The sequence below is a fragment of the Manacus vitellinus genome, unplaced genomic scaffold, assembly GCF_001715985.3.
Source record: "Manacus vitellinus isolate BGI_N305 unplaced genomic scaffold, ASM171598v3 scaffold_31_pilon, whole genome shotgun sequence".
NCBI classification, from domain to species: Eukaryota; Metazoa; Chordata; class Aves; order Passeriformes; family Pipridae; genus Manacus; species Manacus vitellinus.
The window spans coordinates 4146945-4167676 of NW_021940379.1; the positions used below are offsets into that span (position 1 = coordinate 4146945).

At 54.8% G+C, this 20732-nt stretch overlaps 2 protein-coding genes across 2 annotated transcripts in view; one reads left to right on the forward strand and one right to left on the reverse strand.

Annotated features, from left to right (window-relative positions):
- The window catches only part of RFLNA (refilin A), a 28482-nt gene extending 25843 nt beyond the window's left edge, over positions 1–2639 (forward strand). The window contains 1 exon segment of the mRNA XM_018076323.2: positions 2545–2639. The gene's annotated coding sequence lies outside the window, so the exon portion shown is untranslated.
- The window catches only part of NCOR2 (nuclear receptor corepressor 2), a 186938-nt gene continuing 167900 nt past the window's right edge, over positions 1695–20732 (reverse strand). The window contains 16 exon segments of the mRNA XM_025895502.2: positions 1695–4072; positions 4198–4377; positions 6215–6301; positions 8316–8369; positions 9570–9715; positions 10004–10150; positions 11721–11914; positions 12241–12374; positions 12539–12682; positions 15066–15499; positions 16025–16187; positions 16297–16437; positions 16870–17019; positions 17162–17407; positions 17523–17750; positions 19295–19658. Coding sequence (XP_025751287.2) covers positions 3897–4072; positions 4198–4377; positions 6215–6301; positions 8316–8369; positions 9570–9715; positions 10004–10150; positions 11721–11914; positions 12241–12374; positions 12539–12682; positions 15066–15499; positions 16025–16187; positions 16297–16437; positions 16870–17019; positions 17162–17407; positions 17523–17750; positions 19295–19658 — 2988 coding nt within the window. The 3' untranslated portion in view covers positions 1695–3896.

The following is a 20732-nucleotide window of genomic DNA, read 5'->3' on the forward strand; positions in this document are numbered from 1 at the left end:
TGCTGCATTCTGCTCCCAAATAAGCTTTTTGGATTGGGTTGGTTTGTTTTCTTTTTTATTATTTAACCAGTATGGCAGTGGTCACCCACTGCCCCCCCAGCGCTCGCTGGTGGGCACGCCGAGCAAGTAACAGTGAACAAACCCGTCACCTTTAGCAGAAGAACCCCCTCCCCTCTGGAGCAAGATGTGGAATTATTTACACCCGGTGGTCTCTGTACAGCCCCGGCTGTCGTACAACTTCCTCCACACCAGCTGTGCACAGGCTGGATACAAATAGTGATATTTCCCCCTGGTACAGTTCAAGCAATAAATTGTCCAATAATTTGTTTGCCTGTTTGTACAAGTCACAAAGTCGGTGAACATTAAGTTTAAACTTAGGGGTTTTTTTAATAGTCTAACGTGACTTTCTCCTGGATGGCACAACCACAGCCGGCAGTGCAAGGAGGTGCCATCGGACCGTGCCGCAAGGTTTTGGGGGGCTTGAGGATGCCTCAGTGGGGAGAATGACGGCCAGAGGGGGAAGCACCACAACCTGCAGGAGCAGCAGCTTTCCCTTTCCCAAAACCATGCTCCTCCAGCCCACATCAGAGCAGGGAAATGGGGGCCATCCCACTGCAGCCCCCCGGGTCTGGGGGGATCCCCACCAAGCAGCTGTGAGCCTCCTGCCCACGTTGATTTGACCCAAATTAATTAACCCAAGTGGGAGGATGCTCCCCACTCCAGCACCCCAGGAAGGTGGCTCAGAGCTCCCCAAGAGGAGCTGTTGCTGCCCCATGTTCCCCCTGCAGTGTTCCCCTATCCCTGTCCCTGCTGCTGCAGGGATGTTCCAGGGGACAGGCGGCTGCAGGAGGGTCCGTGTGGGACGGGATGTGCACGGGGAGACCTGACGATGGAGACGCAGCAAGACAGAAAGTGGCAAAACCAAGCAGTGCTGTGGCTCCCAGCAAGGGGGACTCCTCAGGTGTAGGTTCCCACTGGAGCAAATCCTGCGTGTCTCTCTCTCCCAGTCTCATGCACCCCTGGCCTGCTCCCCTGCTGTGCTTTGGGGTTCCTGGCCAGCCCTGGCCCCTCACCTTGCACACAGGGAAAACACAGTGGAGAGACAAAGAGATACACCATTATGGGGTTGGCACTGACAAGTGGGACTGGCTCTTAAACTCTCCATCCCATGGCTTCAGGTGCCAGCCATGCTGAATGCTGCCTGGGACTAACAGGGAGGGCAACCCAACCCCGCTCCAGCTGAGGAGGTGAGAAGGTGGCTCTGCAGCTCCTGGCTGGAGCCCATGGCCCTTCCTGATGTCACCACATCTGGCTGCAGGGCTGACATGGGGTGCCCACATGGTGAGGGACCCAAATGCCACCCCAGCACCTCCATCCCCAGCATGCTGCAGCACCACTGGCGAGACCAGCCATGGCAAAGCCGTGGCTCAGTGCCTCCGCCCCAAAGGCAGCAGCTCCGTCCCCCTTCTCTCGCCTTCTTGCCATGTCTCAACCCTCGCTGGGATGCTGGCAGGGTCTGCGATGCCACTTGGTGGAGCTGCCAGCTCCGCAGCCACCTTCCACCAGCACCCGGCACCGCCAGCCCTGCAGCTGCTATCCATGGGCACCCGGCATCGTCAGCTCCGCAGCCACCTTCCACCGGCACCTGGCGCCTTCCTGGACATCTGGAGACACCAAGCAGCACACAGTATTGCTACTGTGCCAAGTGGGAACTTTATTCTTCGTTGTGGTTGGGGTTTTTTTCCTCTACTTTTTCCGAATCGGTTAAGGAGGCAGCTTTGAAGATGGGTTGGATTTGGATAATTCTTTTTTTTCCCAGCAAAATCTGCAACATTTTAATAGCGTTATGCCCAGACATCAGCTCTGTGAGTTTGTACAGCTCAGAGCCACGGAGACACCAGCAGCAATAACCTGGGAACGGAAAGACTTCCACATCGCTTGTGCATTGTCTCGGATTTTTTTTTCTTAAAAAAAAAAAAAAAAAAAAGCACAACAGAAAAGACACAAACATTGATGAACATTAAAAACCTGTACATTGTAAAAAAAAAAAACCAAAAAAAACCCCCAACAACAACAACAAAAAAAAAACAACCCCCAAACAAACAACAAACACCATCATTCTCTTGCTTTGAAATCAGAATCAACCTGGGAACGTTGCAGGGGGAAAAGAAAGATCCGTGGGGAAGGTGACGGCTCCGGCTGTGCCGCTGGGCCCGTGTGTGGGACATGGGGGCTGACGCCCACCCAGACAGGCTGGGCTGGGCTGGGGCTCCTCTAGCGCATAAAATGCAAAGCATTTAATACATTTTATTTCTTTTTTTTTTTTTTGCCATTTGTTTTTCCCCCCCAGAGCGAGAAAGCAGAAGTGAATGAAAAAAAAGTCTAATATTTTGTTCTTTAACCATGTAACTGCGGATATGAGCCAACATCATGGAATGAAAAAAATAATGTAAAGTAGAGCATTCGTGTGTATCACAAAAATACAATAAAAACTTTTTTTTTCCTTTTTTTTTCCTTTTTGTCTTTTTTTTTTTTTTTTTAAAGTTTCCTGTGAACTCCCTGCCACGCCGGTCTCATGCCCGCTCTGCCCCTGCCCCGGCCAGCTCGGAGGGCTCTGGAGAATCAACGTCTACAACCAGCAAAGGTGTGTGTAACGGGGGGCCCTGCAACCATGGCAAGATTTTGTTTGGTTTTTTTTTTTTTTTTAAACTAAGTACATACATTCTCCTGACTCCCAGATAACTTTGATGGATCACTGTTACCTTTTTTTTTTTTAAACCCTTCCATACAATGGACAAACGCATCAAAGCCTGCATGTAAGAACAGAACCTCTTTTACAGCATGTAATACTGTGTTTTGTTTAAGTCCTTCCTTGCGTAAAATATTGACATAATTCACTGAAGGTATCAAAAATATACCCTGTAGACCAATACAATTTACAATTGCCTTTTCTCACCATTCAGAAAACAATGCACTTAAAGCAACCGAGCCCCTCGGTGGGCAGCACATGAGCCAGCCCCGGGACGTCCCTGCCCGCTCCGAGTTACCCGGGATCGCTTCCACCGAAGGGACCAGGATTTTTTGTGGGTTTTTTTTAAGAAACAGCTCTTCACTCCCTCCCCTGCCCACTCATCCCAGCCACATTCAAAGTGTGTCGCTGTGGGGCTGATACGTCTTGTGACATGGGAATGACAGGCCACCAGCCCTCGGATCAGCTGGGGAACCAACCCAGGGTGTTCCGTCCCGTTTCGCTTCTTAAACCGTTTTTCTTTTCTTTAACCCGCTCCAGGTTTTGCATTTCTGTGGCACATCCCCATGGCTGGGATGTGGGGGAGCATCCCACAGCCCGTTGCACAACTCCGCAGGAGCATCCCGCGGCCCCTCGCTCGACTCCTTGGGAGCAATGCCACAGCCCCTTGCCCGACTCCGCGGAAAGGCGCCAAGCCAGAGGCGTCCGAGCCGCGGTACCGACCGGGACGGGCGCGTGGCAGCTCACAGTCCCTCTCGAGCACGGGGGTCACCGCCCAGCACGGCTGCCAAGATCGAAGATGGGTTCCTTGGGTTTTGTCTCGTTAAGGCTTTTTTCTTTTTCTTTTCTTTATCGGACCAAAGAGGATGCAGAAATTCCCAGATGTTGAGAAAGAAAAAAAATAACCCAAACAAACAAACAAAAATAATAATAATAATGAAAAAAAAAATAACACCCCCCCCTCCCCAAATTGGCTGGTTGGGGAGGAAGGGAAAAAATAAAGGAAAAGGGAAAAACGAAATAGCTCTGCTCCTACATCTTCGCTCGTGAGAGCCGGCGGGGCCGGGGCGGTGGGCACTCGCCCGGGGCGTCCCGCTTGCTCCCCACACCCTGGGTTTGGTCGCCGTCTCCCTGCCCCGGGCTCCTCTCATTCACTGTCCGAAAGGGTTTCGTACTGGGAGCAGAGCAGAGGCTTGGGCTCCTCGTCCCAGGCATGGTGCTGGCTGCTGGGGGTCCCCTGCGGCAGCGGGGCGGTGGGGGCTGCCGTCACCACCCCGCTGGGGAGCCGCATGGTGAGCGGGTTGTAGGGGAACGGCGTCGAACCTGCACGAGAGGAGGAAGCAGAGAGTCAGCGGTGGGGGGTGGCTGTTCCCGCATCCCCCTGCAGCCCCTCCACACCCCTGCGAGGGTGGCACGGCCACTCTGGGGACCCGTCCCCCGAGCCCTACCTGCGGACGACGGCCTGTCCTCCCAGACGCGGTTGGTGAGGGGTGTCCTGCGGTTGCAGTCCCCCTCCGAGTGCACCGAGGAGACCGAGGGCGGCCGCTCGCCCGAGGACAGACCCGGCGCCGGGGACTTGGCCTTGCGGCTGTTGGGCCTGGCAGCGATCTTTGGCTTCCCCCCTCCTCCTGCGAAAAGAAGCACCCGCTCGTCACCCGGCTCATCGTGACAGGATTCAGGGGATCAGGGAGGGGGTGCAGGTTCCCAGCGCTTCCCTTTTTAGGAGCTTGCAAAAATGGCTTGTGGCAGGAGAAAAGCTCACCCCGGCCGATGGCACCATGGGGGAAGGGCAATGGGGCAGGCAGGCACAGCAGACAGGAGGTCTCTCTCCCCTCCTGGGCTGCTCCGCCCTTTGGGTTGATGCCACCAACTGTCCCATGGAGGGACGTGGGGCAGGAGCAGCCACGTGGCTTTGGCCAAGCTATTTCTCTGCAGGGTCTGCTCCTGAGCCAGCTCAATGCTCAGCCCACAAAAATGGGTCATAGGACGGAGCTCCATGTGCTGCTCCATGTCCACAGGCAGTTGGCAGGGACCCTCCAGGAGCTACATGGGTGCTGGAGCCCCAGACACATTCTTCATTCCCATGGTCTACGTGCTAGGATGGTCTTTGATCCGTCCTTACAGTAGAATCCCTGGGGCTGTTTAGCCAGTTTTTAAAAGGTTTAAAGCCAAAGGGCCTCTGCCAGGGATGTGAGCCTGGATAAACCAGGGGGAGCTCCCCAAGGGGGAGGGATAGATGGGCTCTGCATCCCACCTCGCCTGGCCAGGCAGCCTCTGCCAGGCATGGGGAAACATGGCTGGAATAAGCTGCTGGTTTCATGCAGGAGCCAGAAAAGCTTTTCTGCAACAAGCTTTAGAGCGCTTGGTGTGAGCTGACCTGGAGGAAGGTGCACATGTGCGCCCAGGACACTGCTCCTGAGTCAGGGACTCTGTGCCTGGATTGCTGAGGGTGATCCCTAGCACTGGTGCCATGCTCTGTACAGGGGCCTTGCATGAGGCACTCTACCTTTAGGAAGCGTGCAGGGGACAAATGCTCCCTCGGATCAGCTGAATCCATTCCTGACCCCCCTCCTCCCTCCCTTCCTTAACTGGGGATCTGCTCAACAACCCTCCCAGATCTGCTCAAGTCCCCCTGAAGCTGAGCAGACCCCACCACGGGGCCCAGTGGGCTTTGCAAGGCCCCCACCAGGGCCCACAGGACAGCTCACTCCCAACCCTGCTCTCTTTATCATCTCATCTCCCATCTATCACTTTTAGCCCCCTTAAAAATCTCCCTCTTGCTCCAGGTGCTCCCAGATCCCATCAAACCTCCCGTGCCAGGCTGGATTCTGCCCTGACACCCCAAAGCCCGAGGTGGGGAGAGAATGCCACCCTGCCCTGTGTCCCCCACTCTGGTCCTTCTCAGCTCCTTCCTCTATTGTGGGAGCACTGGTCCCACCCAGGGTTTACAGATAGTTGGGGGTGGCTATTAAGGTTTATGGCTTTGATTTTTGGGTGGGGGCTTTTGCCCCCATAAACCTTTCCATTGTGTAAAAAAATATATATAGGAAAAAGAGATATTAAAAACCAACAAATGGGGAAAGGAGCAAGTCAGTGGTTTAGAGAAAGCAACAGCACCTTCGGAGACTATTAAATTAACATCAAACAAGACCAGGATTAATCAGCAGATTCACAAAGCTCAAAGCTGGGGGAGGGTGGGGAGAAAAGAAAATCAAAATGAACAAAAAATGGGGAAGGGGAGGAATAAATCCACCCGTCAAAGGGGAAATATAAAGGCTGAGAATTAATAACACAGAGAGAGCGAAGGTGGAGAGGGCTGCAGACCTGGCAAGGAGCGCACGTCCTCGTTTCGTCCATCAGCAGGAGTTATGGGCATAGCAGCGGGCAGGCTTGCACTGGCATTCAGAGAGTTAAAAGCATTGGCACTGAGAGGTGAGCGCTCTTCCCACTGCTCGTCATATTTACCCATTAGGGCTTTCCTAATTATTGCCTCCAACCCCATGTTGGTACTGGAATTCTCTTGGACCGACTGGCTCCTACAACTGATTAGCCCTGGGAGATACGGGAGAGGGAGGAGAGAGGGGACGGGAGATGGGGGGGAGCCAAATGAGAAGAAAGATGGGGGGGACGGGGAAAGGGGGAGAAAGGAGACAAGGGAGAAGGGAAGAAACAAACAGTCAGCACATTCTCGCAAAGCAACAAACTTTGTCATCTTGTTCTTTAAAGCGCTGCGATGCACCCGTCCTCCTCCTCCTCCTCCTCCGCCCGCTCCATCCCGCCCCGGGGCTCAGCAGGGGCTGGCAGTGGGACGGATGAGACTCACTCTGGGATTATAGGGGTTTTGGGAGGGTTCCCTGGGGCCAGGAGATGGGAGAATGGGGGAGTAAGGGTTTGTTGTTGATCCCCAGGGAGCAGCTGCAAGAAACAGGGGCTGCACTCCCAACATGGGAGGCATGGGGGGCAGGAAGAATGTCACCTGGATGTGGGATCCATATGCACACACAGCAAAAGTCGGTGTGCCAAGAATATGGAGGCTGGGACAGTTTCCCATAAAGGAAGTCACGGGGAAGAAGGGTGAGTACCCCATAAAAACACTCGATCAGAAAGAAGGGCCTGGATTTGGCCCTGGCATCAGAGGTGGCAAATGCAGGTAGCTCCCGGAGGAGAGCACGCAGCCCATGGAGCTGCCTGTGCGGGGTAGGGTGATGTGGGGAGAGGGGAGCGCCCTTTTGTCCCTCCTCGCGCTCTTTGCAAGCCCCCTGCCCACTGCCCCAGCCCTCCCTTCCCCCTCCAGGCCAGGTGCCCAGGTGGGCCAGAGGCCCCCGGGCTGAGCCATGGCTACGGGACAGGATGCAGAGGCGCAGTGGTGTCCGCGTGGGTGTGAGTCTCAAGCCATGCAGTTATGGAGCAGCACCGCACAGGGACCGAGGCTCAGCCACGCCACCATCATTCCCGGGGTGGCGGTTACAGGGAACAAGCAAGGGCAAAATACAGACACGAAACTGCCAGGCACCCCAGCTCGCCCCATCCTGAGGTGTTCCTTTTGGGATCGCCGCCCTTCTGCTCAGAAAGGGACGGATCCCAGGTTCCTGTAAACCTGGTTTGGACATTTGTCTCTCCGTACATGGGCAGGGTCTCTCCTGGTCCCCTCTGGCCAGAACTGACCCCCAAATTTTGGCTGCCAGGGACCCTCAGGTCCCACCTGGCTGTACCCGCTCATCCCAGCAGATGATGTCAGCTGGCTCCTTCTCCCAAACACATTCCCACGGGTGAGCAGTCTTACACCACTGGCCCTCCTGCTTCACCAAGCCCCTGCCCACAGCACCTCCTGCCCTTGGCTGTGGGAAGGCTGCTGTTCTCCTACTTAAAACTAACAACCCAAAAGCATTCCTGCTGTAGGAGAGCATTAATCCTTAATGAATTAAGTACCAATTAGTATTCCTCAATGGGGATTCATGTCATTCATTTGAGAGCCCACCTGGACATGTTGCAGGCAGTAACAGCACAACAGCATTCCCACTGTCATTTCCCCTTGGGCTGGTCATGTTCCTCTGCCCCTCTCCATGTCTCAGCCATGTCCCCTTTTGGTCCTCAGCCATTGCCAGTTTGCCCAGCACAGGGTGCTGCTCTCATCCCAGTTTGCTTTTGCAACTGGTTCCTGCCTCGTGCCCATCCTGCAGAGCACAGACCCTGCTCCCCACCCTCACGTTCCCCTTTGCTGCTGCCCTCCCACCCACCCATGGCTGACCAGAAGGTCCCACCAAGAGCATGGTGCTCTCTCCTGCTGTGAGGTCCACCTTGCTATGGTTTAACCCTCTGTTGGCATCAGATGACTTGACTTTTAACCTCTCCTCAAATTCTGCCAGATTTTCTGAGGAATTACACTGCCCTGTTTCCAACCCAACAGTAGAGTTATGGTGTGTCCTGAGGTTTCTGCCTCCCAGCAACTGTTATGCTTGGTCTTATGGGGCAAGGAGAAAAGGAGATGCTTAAATCTACCAAACCTCCTGCTCTCCATGCCTGTAAGCCCTGTGGGGAATGAGGTATGGGTATGTGGGGGATTTACCTGCTCCTGTAATCGCTGGCATGTTGAAAATCTCTGTCCCAGGCTGCCCAACATCTGGAGAAAAACAAAGAAGCTCTTCAGTATGGAGAGCAGCATGTGCAGGCTGGTGGCAGGGAGGACCTGCTGTGCCACCCATGACAAGATTCCCATGTTCCTGTCATGGCACCCAGCCTGACAGCAGCCCACCTCCCCCAGGCACTGGGGTGGGTCTGTGGGTGCTGGCTGGGACCAGGAACAACTCCCAGTACCTTTGGGAGATCCACAGCGGGTACCTTTTTCAGGTGGAAAGAGCAGAAAAGCAGAGCCCAGAAAGCCAGGGCAATGTCTTTGTGCTCAGTGTTGGCCTCCCTCCTTTTCTCCCTCCTGCCCTTGGGATTACAAGCTCCATGAAGCCAAACTCTCTCTCCTGCCTATGGGATTTCCAAAGGCTGAATACCCCCTATCCAGGGAGCAGGTCTGGGCAGTGGGGAGGGCGAGGAGGAGGAGAAGAAATGTTAAATCAATATTTTCCCTCTTAGCTGAGCTGTTTGACTTGGATATCGTTTTCCTTAGAATAACGGAAATTCTCATCAAATAAGAGGAGTATCCTATTTCTATATATTTTCCCTTGATAAGGAAAAGTGTGGAAGGTCACAGGGTTCAGCCACGTGTCCCCAAAGGGGCATAACAATACTGTTGGCTCATGGTAACATCAGCCAGGAGACGAGACAGCTCGGTCCCTCTTATCCGATGCAGCTGTTGTAAGATGGATTCAAATTGAATTAGTATTGACTGTATAATGCTGGGCTAAATTAAATTATGATCCTATCTACTCTATTAGCGGTTAATGAATGAATGGGCTGAATTTCTAATCTAAGCCAGCCTGGTTAGTTTTACAGAGCTGCACCAATATTGACATAGGGCTTAAAGTAATGCTGGGGGGAGATGCATCCCAAGGAGGAAGGATTCAGCTTGGCTGGCCATTCATTAAAATATCAATTAAGTCTCTTTAAGTCTCCTCCATGCTCAGCTCATTATTTCCTTCCTATTTAGTTTATCTGGTGTGGGTGGCATTGGCAGCCCCAGAGCATGAAAACACAGGGTGGGAAGACCCCAGCGCCTCCCTGGAGTCCAACTCTTAAGTGCAGATGGAGCAGGCTGGGAGCTCCCAGCCCTTAACACAGCAGCACCCATTCCCAAATTTTCTTTGCTTCCTGCGTCCTTGAGGTTTTTCCCCACCAGTGCCCTCCATTTGTTCTCCCCACTGGTCCTTACTGTACTCTGTCTCGTTTTTGTTGGTCGTGCTGAGCTTCTTGATGATTTCCTGTTTCTTGGACTTCACCATGGCAGAGTTGCTCTCAGTCAGCTTGCTGAAGAAAGCTGGAGGCTGAGTGTTGTTTCCTGGGGACTTGGACCCCATCCTGCAAAGCAAAAGACCATTGGAAACCTCTGCAACGTCCAGTGCACAAAGTCCTACCTAGAGAGCCTCTGCCCTTGGTGTAACTGCTCAGAGTCAGCCTGGGCACTCCTGTGATACTCAGGATCTCCAACCTCTCTCCCTATCCCAACTGTGTTGAAAAGCCTCTACAAGCAAGCAGCACCCTGAGATGGGACACTGCTTCTGTCAGCAAGGAAAGGAGCCTGAGCCAGGGGACGTGTGGGGGCATCCCCATCCTCAGCTGCCTCCAGCGCCTGCTCCTGGGCGGTACCTCTGGTCCATGGGCTCTCCCTCGCGGAACAGGACGGGGTAAGGGGCGCTCTTGGCGTGTTCTGCTTCTCCCACGCCGTCTGGTGGAGACACCGGCTCGATACAGCTGTCAGCCCCGCCGGCCGCGGCTTTGCCCTGCTCCGGGGACCTGCGGAGCAACGGGAACATGCCATCGGTTCTGTCCCTGCAGCAGCTTGGGGTTGAGAGAGGTAAAACGGCCAAAACCGTTTTCCTACAGCAGGGAAAACAGCCAAACCTTTCACATCCTGTGGACTCCTAGTGCCTCCTAACACGGGCCAGAGGGAGAGACCAGCCTGGGCGTGCAGAGCCGGGCTGAGCCAAACCATGGCCCCGATCCCCCGCCACCCCAAACACAACTGCCCAGCAGGGATGAGGGACCAGTCCCGGGACCTGTCAGCTCAGGAGTGTCCCTGGCTGGCAGAGGGCTGTGACATTAACCCTTTGGGGACATGGATTTTGATTCTCCATCGTATCTGTGAACACAGTGGAGACAGCACCCGCCACCCCTCATGCACCTTGTCAGGGCCACACAGGGGCTGGCTGCAGGAGGGGGTCTGGAGCTGGGGCAGCTCAGAAAGCATCAACACTGGCCCCCGATGCCTGCCTGTGGCCAGAGCCTGGGAGACAGCCAGGCTCGAGTCTGCGAGGAATTTCGCACAGCAAGTTCTGGGAATTTACATCTTTATTCTTTCTGTGGTTTCTCTTCTTTTTCCTGTTTTTTTCATCACTGGGTGGTCAGGGCTGGGCTCTCTCCTTTCATGTTATAAAGCCAACTCTAGGACCAGGCAGAGCTGGGAAGAATAATCCCATTTACTGACAAGGAACCACCAGTCTGGAGGCACCACTCATTCCTGGATGCATTTGGGTCTCTGTGGCTGTTTGGGTGGGAGGACAGACCCATTTTTTAATTCCAGACAACAGCAATCAGACCTGCCTTGTAGCTGCACAGGGATTTGAAAGTGACTTTAAAACAAGTACAGGTGGTGCCTGAAATGGACAGTTACAGCTGTCAAGGCACTTGTGTCTAACGAACTTCTAATTCACTGAGAAAGATAAAGATACCATTAACTTTGAATCATAGAAAACACGCTGCTTTGGGTTTTTTAAAACCATCTGGTCAGGGACTGAGAACCATGTGGTCAGGGACTGAGAACAGTGACAGGACAAGAGATGAGAGGCACGAACAAAACACAAGAAATTCCATCCCAACATAAGGAAACACTTTTTTCCTGTGAGGGTGCTCCAATGCTGGGACAGGGTGGCCAGAGAGGTGTTGAAGTCTCCCTCAGTGGAGATATTCAGAACCTAACTGGCCATGACTCAGGGTAACCTGCTCAAGAGCTCCTTTCCACCTAAACTATCCTTTGACACCTGCTAGATCATGAAGGAGATCATGCATGGACGTTATGGGGGTCTAAAGAGCACTTTGAGGACAACAGGTATGGCAAGAGGCACCAGCACAGAGAAAAGAGGCCTAGCTCAGAAAGCAGTTTTACACTCTGGGCTGTGTAAGCAGGGAATTCACACAGCACCAAGCCTGGGAGCATAAATTCAGCAATGCCAAATGCCAGCCTGTCCAATGCACCCCCTTACCAGGCCACCTGCCCAGCTCTTCGCCCTGCGCAGCCCGGGTCCACCTGAACTGAGACTGGCACAAGTTGCCCTGTGCCAGCTCGGGTGGGACTCTCTGAGCTCACCTTTTGCCACCTTCGTTCTGCGGGGAGATCCGTGAGGCCGCCGTGTGCTCCGGCTGCTGCAGGTAGGCCTCGCTGGGGGTGCGGCGCAGGTCCAGCACCGGGCAGGCCGCCCCGGGGAAGGAGTACACCGGCGCCTGGATGTGCGAGTTGAGCTGCTGCGGGTGGTGGCGCGTGTAGTCCTGCGTGATGACCTCCTAAAGAAGAAACCCCCCCCGAGTCAGAAATAGAGCTGGTTTCTACCTTTGCTCTGCTGGGCCCAACTAAGAGGGCAAGCAGGAGGGAAACAGGCTGGTTTGTCCCTGCAGATGCAACATCTGCCTCCTGTCATGATGGGTTCCTTGGGGACCCAAACACCCAGGCTGAACACCCCTGATGCCCCCTGCTCTCCAGCCCCCAAACAGAGGTGTTGAGGTGTCCAGCATCACTCCCATCCCGTCCCCACCAGGCGTGTTTCATTTGGCTTGTCCCTCCTCCCCGGAGCCCCAGCAGGAAGGTGAAGGAGGAGAATGAGGTTAGTTACACTGATGTGCTGGGCCAGTGTGACCACCCGCTGGTTCATGCCCTTGGTGCTCTGCAGGGGCTGGCACTGGGGGCCGTCGGGCTGCCGAAGGTGCTGCAGGTGGGCGGCTTCGGGAGCCGAGCCCTTCAGCGAGCCTGGGGGGCACAAAGAAGACAACAGGCATGAGATGATGTCTGTGACCCCTTCCTTGAATGCCATCCCAGCACTGGGACACAGCAAGCAAAATCTGGATGAAGAAGACCCCCATGCCAGCTCAGGCTCTCCTGCGCCAGATGGCACTGCCATTCCCTGTCCTCACCTTGCTGTTTCTGCCTCAGGTCATGCTCCCCGTGCCCCTTCTCTGCATCCTGTAGCAGCTTGGCCCCTTTCTCATGTGACAGGCTGGGTGAGCTCACGGGACTCACTGCTTCCATCCGCTCAGGGCTGTAGCCTCCGTGAAAACCTGGGGAAAGGGGAGAACACAGTTAAAACCAGAAGCTTGCTTGGCTTTTCCCTGGTGCTGTGGCACTATTGCTTCTGGGCAGAGTCACATTTTCAGCAAAGGAGGGAAAAAAAGATTGGGGTAGAGCTGGCAGGTCACGCTGCAGGGACCCCTGGAGCCACCTCTGATGTCCAGCTGTGGTCATGGCTGCAGTGAAGAGGTGGTATCTTGTTCAAGCACAGCTGGACACTCAGCAGCTTATGGTGACACTTGAGTGTCAGGGACCAAATTCATCCCCTGTGGGTTCCCAACTTGTTCCCTCCCATTCCCCACCCCCTAAAACCTCCTCTATGCCCAGAGGGACTGAGATGCTCAGCAGGAGTGGAGGTGGCCGCACAAGAGGTCTCCAAGTGCTTTACAAAGAAAAGCCCCAAGCCCAGCATGGCCAAGACCAGGGACTTGAAAACTGGATGTGAGGCCCTGGAGACTCCAGATCTTGCTCCAGAGACAGTGGATGCACACACTGCAGGGGCAAAATTTGACCATTCTCTGCCTTTTAAGGCCTTTCATAGACTCATAGAATCATTTATGAAGGTTGGAAAGGACCTCTAAGCTCATTGAGTCCAACCATTACCCTAACACTGACAAGTCTACCAAGTCCACCTCTGCAGAGACTCAAGCTGCATTAAAACAGGCAGAGCTGGAATGAGGAACCACCATCACCTTTCAACAGGGAGTGGAAACTGAGGCCCAGTGGGTTATGCTTCTGCAGAGCAGGGGTGGAGGGTGGAGGGGCCCTGGAGGAGGCAAATGCTGCCTCTCACCAGCCAAGCACGTTTGTTAACACAACTTCTGCCTCTGCAGACCTTTACCCTCCTAATGCTCCATTCCTTGAGACTGCCCACAGCAGGCACATCTGGCAGAGGATCCACAGCACTGCTGGAGGGTCCCTGGTGCCCAGGCACAGACACATTGACTCTGCCCCTACCTGAGGCACGGGGAGGGAGAGAAGTCCATGGAGAACCTCCCTGCACCAGGAACAGGGATGCAGCATCCCCCATCACCCCATATGTGCCAGCACCCACATGACCACACTTTGGATCCGCCCAAGATGGAGTATCCTGCTCTAGAAAGATCCCTAGCCAACAGTGAGGTCCTGAGGAATGCCAGCTCCTTTCTGTAAGGTCATGGCCATAGAAGAGATGTCCTCTCCACAGCACAACATGCAACTGGAGGAAACACTGGTGCCAGGGAAGAAGGTGGAGGAGAGCTCAGCCAGAGCCACGTCCTTGGTCCTGGAATGTACTGCTAGAAGAGGCAGGGACCAGATGTGACCAAGCAGTGGGCTGGGTGGGTCAGGATGTGCCAGTGAGAGCAGCTCTTCTGCCTGGCTACAGTACAGTGTCCACTCCACCCTTGGGTTACAGGAAGGGGAGTGGGGCAGCAACTCCCAGTGCTGATGGTCAAAGCAGATGCTGCAACTTGAAGACAAGGTCCCACCAAATCCCCAAGGCTGTCTGTTGCTTTTTCATGCTGATGGGAGCCTGGATGCATGCTCTGGGTGAAGGCTGGTCCCATCAAGAATGACCCGGACCTTAAATCCAGCCCCCTTCCTGCACTTTCTTTTGGAATAACTAAACCCAGCGCTTTTGTGTCCTACACAAGATTTCTATTAAGTGGTTCTTGTGGTCTGCTCTGGAAACGGCTGCTGAGCACGGGTGGGCTGATTGATCCCAGGACAGCCACGTCCATGGTGCCCACATTGGGCAGCATCCAGCACCAGGACCCTTACTGAGGTCACCCCAAGCAAGGGGACCCCATCCACACTGAGACCCACAAAGCCCTCTGAGATCCTGCAGCTCATGAGCAGTAAGATGTGTGTCTGAGGGCCAGCAGCCCTGTCACACTCACAGTCCCAGTTCTCCGCTTTGCTCGTTTGATTTATTACCCACAACTGTCCCTTACAGACTGCCTGGGAATTTCTAAGGATGGGGAAATCAAAATTAGCAAATGGCTATTGTCTGTAAAAAGCAATACCAGGAACTGCACGATGTTTGCAAAACAGGACTTGGCAATGGGAAAAACTAAAATATGGTGGGAGAAGGAAGATCCTTAAGACACACAAAAATAAAAAAGTCTGGAATAACACAACAACTGGAAAGCAGAGGGACAAGCACATTTGGGGAGCTGATGAAGCCAGTAGCCAAAATGTGTAACTAAAAATAAGAAATAATGAAACATAATGGGTGTCAGGCCACAGCTCTCTCACCTCTCCCCTCCAACTTCTTACCATCACTAGTGCAGTCGTTACTCAGCGAGCCTCTTTCTCGCTGCCCCGTATAGCAAGACATTTGGCACATGACAATCACACCTATGAAGTTGGCTGCTGTCGTGGTGGTCTTACCGAGTGCTCGGAGCTCCTGCTCCTGCATGGAAAAGCGTTTACTTTGACTCTTTTCTCTACTGTGCTGCTCGGAGCCTGAGGCTGCATGCTGCTGGTCCAGAGGGTGGTGGTGCTGCTGGCTTTTCCCCTGTCCTCTGCCATAGTGATGAGAAGAACCAGGTCCGGAGGCAGGCAAAGGTCTTGACTCCATGGCTTTAATGGGCGAAGGCGACTGTTCGAGGTTGGCCCCACTGGGCAGCTTTGAGGTGTAGATGTTGTTGTCAGTCTGGGCTCGTTCTGTCTTGGCTTCCCGCACCCTCGAGGCCTCTTTCTGCAGGATGGCCGGGTCCAGCGGGGCTGCGTAGCCGTCGGCCGCGCTGAGGGAGGAGCGCAGGGTAGAGGCCGAGGGGAAGGCGGTGGAGCGGATTGGTGATGTGGTAGTGGTGGAGGAGGTTCTGGAAGGAAAATGGAGACAAGGCCAAGATGAGAGAAGCACATGAGAAAAGGAATGCTGTTACCAGAGCCTCAGTGTCCAGCCTTGCCTGGCCAAGCTTTTTCCAGGGCTCCCGAGTGTAGGGTTGGCCTGTGCTGAGGCCAGCGAGGAGGGCTTGGATGGAGCCTCCACCATAGTAACTGGCCACAGGGTTATTGGGCCTGGATGACTGGAGAGCATAAAATCCATGGACAGGTCCCAGAGACCTTCATAACTCACCACCAGGCAACCTTCAGCAAGAGGAGCAATACCTGTATTTGGGCACAGGCACGCTCCTGGTTTCTTTCCTGGCAGCAGGAAAAGTCACTAAAGAAAGCAAAGGAATTGGGCACCAAAACCTGCCTCTCCCCATCACAACTTCCCTGGAAGCCCCACTCCTGTTCCCACTGAGACTGAAGGCCAAAACAGCCCTCTCTCCATCCCCATGGCTCGTTATAATTAATTGCCACAGTGGCACAGTGACAGGAGCCGTGGCAGGGGGACGTACCGCAGGACGGAAGGGGTGGGGGTCTCCGAGGAGATGATCTTCATGCTCGTGTTGTGGAGCACACTGGGGCGCTGCTGGATGGTCTCGTGGGTGCGGGGTGAGACGGGAGACTGCTGGTGGCTGTGAGAGTGGGAGGACGAACGGCTGCTGGACTGCTCCGTACCTGGGGCACAACACAAGGAATGGTTTCTTTAGCCCTTCATCCTATAGCCCCACCTACCTCCACCCAGCACAGGCCCCAAGGTGTGGTGCTGGACTCTTGCCTGGCCTACCTGGTCTCCAGATGGGCGCATGCTCCACCGTGGTGGATGCTAGGATGGATTTTTCACGCTCCCTCTCCCGCTCCCGTTCCCGCTCCCGTTCCCGTTCGGACACCGACGATCCCGACTGTTTGGTCATGTGCGTGGGGCCTCCTGAAACCCAACCGAAAGGCAGTGAGGTGGCTGCAGACACAGCAATTCCCCTGGGAACGCTGCCTGCTCTTCACATCGCTGTGTCTGCAGAGCAGATAAGGAACAGCTCCATCCAAGGTCACCTGGAGCAGGACAGATGAGGGCAACCAGCGTGACAAAGCCCAGACAAATCATGGAATAGCTGTCCTGGCGCCACCTCTGGAGTATGACCTTCCACAGAGCTGTTTGCCAGCTGCCACTCTGGGGAAGAAGGGGGAAAAGCAGGGAAGCCCCCAACAAGCAGGGAGGGAGGGAGTCAGTGGACTGGTCACTGAGTGAGAATTAATTTGGGGTCTCCCCACCTGCCCTGGCACGCTGAGCCCATGGCCCTGGATTGATTAAGAGTGTCCTGCTCAACCATTTTCCCCTGGGAAAAGCAACCTGCAGTGTTACCTGGGGAGAGTGGGGAGCTGCTGTGCCGACTGCCAAAGGTCTGGGGGGGCCCAGGGATGTAGGTGATGCGGTCCATGGTTGGGGCAGAGGTGCCAGGGGTAGGGGGCACGAGGACAGGCAGGTGTGGCACTTGGGACAGGTCGATGATGCCTGGAAAGAGAAGTGAGAGGACCGTCAGGACAATGCCGAGCTGCGGCAGCTTGGCCATGCTGGAGCTGTCAGTGCTGGCCTGACCAAGCCTCCTCCTCCCAAACTTCCCCCAAGCCCCTGGACAGTGCCGTGCCGGGAGCACCTGCTGCATAGTTGAGGGCGAGGGAGGGCTCCCGGGGCGACAGGCCGCGCAGCATGTCCGCCCGCTGCGCCATGGCCGTGGCTGCGGCGTTGTGGTGCATCTGCTGGGACGTGATGTAGTCGTTGATGATGGTCTGTCGGTTCTCCATGGCCGCCGTGTCCGGGTAGCCCCGGATGAGGTACGGGGGGTACAGGTGGGGGTACGTGGGGCTCGGAGCCAGATGCCTTGGCAAGTAGTAAGCAGCAGCTGGGAGAGAAAGGGATGCAGATGTGATGTGGCTTTCCCCAGAGACCTCTGGCTTTCAGAGCATAGCAAGGAAAAAAAAACAATCCCAGACAGACTGTGCCCACAACAAAGGTACCTGCTTCCAGTTGGATTCCCCTGGGGATGGCGGCGGGGTCAAAAGGCAGCGGGATGTGTCCTCGGTACAGATCGACCCCGCTCACACCGCGGAGCAGGTGCTCGTACGGGGAAATGGGGTGGTGGTGGTCAGGCACAGGGGCGTGCGGAGACTTGGAGTTGGTGAGCTCTCTCGATGTGGGGGTGATCTTTCTGTCCTGGGACACCGGCTTCCCAGCAGTGATGCTCCCTGCAGTAAGCAGAAGGAAGTGAGTCAGAGACTGAGTGCCATGGCCAAGTCATGTCCCCGAGGGATGCCTGCGGCCAAGCGTGTCCTCCAGGGACACTCGTAGCTACCCTGAACTCAAGGGAACTTTCCCCTCCCTGCTCTCTGCACTGCCATGCCCTGTTACACCACCAAGATCAAGGCAGGCCAAGTCCCAGTCGCCCTTGGGAGAGAGGCCTTTCCCAAACCACCCCTCTACCCCAGCACATCCATGCTGGGCGGTCTGTGCATTCATCCTGGCCCGCACAAGCAGCCGGTGCTGGAGCCCTCCCTGCGCTCCTCGGACAGAGGTCACAGCTGCTGGGCAGAGATGGGGACCCTGAAACCCCTGGCAAGGGTGATGAAATATAGTTCAGTGTGTTTTGAGTACTTGTCATTCCCTGGAGCCAAAAACTCTTTCCCAGCACACAGAGGGGAGGTTGGATCATGTTAGGGACTTCTCCCGGCTCTCCCAACCTGAGCTGGGCACTGGGGGCACTTCTCATCCAACCTGAAACAAGTGTCACCAGCTCCTGTGTCCAAGCCCACAGGATGGGGACAGTGGCTGGCACAGTCACCCCAAGCAGTGTGACCAACCCCCTTGCACCAGACTGCACACCAAATGCTGCCTGGGTATTCCTGCTGGCTGGGGAGGCACATCCCAGACTCAGTTTTTGGCAGACTGTGATGTCTTGTGTTGCACACTCCCACATCACAGGACTCTTGGATTAGGACATGGATTTGCGGGTGGGAGATGCAAAAGGCTCTGAAGCAGTTACCCATAGCCAGCAGGCTTGTTTGGGCAAGGTGTATTAGGGACTGGCTTCTGCACTGATCCTGCCCACAAATGTGCCATGAAGTAAGAGAGTTGTTTGTGCTCTGGATCTGAATGTGTCTTACCAGACCACTGAGCCCAGCCCAGACATGTGCCTGCTCCTGGGGAGCCCAGGTCTGACTCTGGGAGCAGGAGATGACCAATGCCAGGGCACACAGATGGGCAGGGGAGATGTCAGAGCATAAAGACCATCCCACTGCCTGGACCCACTGACTCAGAAGGGATTAGATGTTCCTGGAGGTGAGGCACTCAGGTGCCCAAGAGATGGATGAGATGGGCAAACACATATCAGGCTGGTGAGAAGTGTGAAGATCCCCCACCCAGTACCCCAAGCACTGCTTTCCTGCCCACCTGTGGAAAACAGAGTGCCGTGGGCCAATGCTGGGACAGGGAAGACGCTTTTAAAATACCAAAGGCTTCACCAGCCACAGCTCAAGTCTCCCTTTGGTTACCCTGGTGCAGGTGAGGTGCCCTCACTTCAACCATGTGAGCACCTCCAGGAAGGGTGCTGAGCCCCAGCTGTGCCTGGCAGCCACCCCAGTGCTGTGAGTCAGTTGTAGGTGCAGGGAAGAACGGGTTCAACAGGGACCTGCTGGGAACAGCTCGGGCAGGTGGGGTCAGCAGCTGCCTCCTGCGCACCTCCCCTGCTCGGCTGCTACGAACTGGAGCATCAAATAAAAGGTTTGCCAAGTACCTTCGTGCTGCCGTGGCGTGGACTCCCGTGTGGAGACTGGAGACCCTCTGTGCAAGTGGCTGCTGAAGGCGGTGCTGTGCCCTGCCTGGTGGTCCTCATAGCCGAGGGCACTTTGGTGGGCCTTGCTCGGCTCTGGTACAATCACAGGAGCCCCTCTGGCAATGGAGCCACCCGAGTTTGTCACTGGGCTTGGCCTGTTTTTCAGGCTCTCTTCATAAGCTCTCTCCAGATTCCTCGGGTCTTGGATGACATCCAGTGAGTGCACAGAGTGAAAAGTCCTGCCGGGACTGCCGATGATGGACCGCACGTCATGCTTTTTGGTACTTGAGGAAGAAGAGCTGCTGTCATACTTCAGTGGGGTACCCTGGGGACAGGAGGCAGAGGAGACATCAAAGAGGCATAGAGCAGAAGGGGATGCAGCGATCGCATCCCACCGAGTTTCAAGGAGACTCCTGAGTCCTCATTCAGTGGGTCAATACATCAATAAAGCTTCCTTGGGCAAACAGCAACAGCCATCAGAAGAGCACAGAACCATTCTGCACGGCACGGGGCAGGGTGGAGTGCCCATCTTGCATGTCTTGTTGTGCTCCAACAAGATGATGATGAGTCACTGCTGAAGGCTGGCTGTGCCCATCACGCCTCTCTCCTACACACACAGTGAAATGGGGTAGGACTACAAGGTGCCATGGGAACCCTGCAAATATTTGGAGCCCAACAGGAGATAGTTTCATCCTAACTACTGGCCCTGCTGGGTTGCCACTTGCCCATAAAGGGAGGAGACCAAGTTTATTTGCACCCTGAGTTACAACTGCCAAGGGCACAGAGTTGACTTTGGCCTTGAAAGAGAGGTAAATGTGTCCCTTTCCATTTACACGTGTAGCTGGAGCACTGTTTTCTTAATGTGCAAGGGGGTTCCCTGGGTTTTGTGTTTATCCACTAGGAAGGATCATAAGATGGCTTGGATTGGAAAGTGCAGTGGGTTTCTGTGGCTGGGTTTTTGGTAGCGAGGGGGGGGCTACAGGAGTGGCTTCTGTTAGAAGCTGCTAGAAGCTTCCCCTGTTCTGTGGAGTCAATGCCAGTCGGCTCCCGGACAGAGTTCCTGCCACTGGCCAAAGCTGAGCCAACTAGAAGTAATAGCAATGCCTCTGTGATAACATATTTAAGAACAAAAGATTGTTTCGCAGAAGAATTCCAGACAGGGAAGAGCGGAGTGAGAACATGGGAGCTTTGAGTCTTGTTTTGCCTGTGAAGGTAATCAGTCACTGACCTCTCCCAGCTCTTATCTCTACTCATGAATTCTTAGCTGTTTTTTTTCTCTCTCCTCTGTCCAGTTGCAGAGGGAGGGTGAGAGAGTGTCTTTAGTGGGTACCTGGTATCTGACCAGGGTCAACCCACTACAAAAGGATCCTGCCAAAGATGGGGCAGGACAACCTGTACC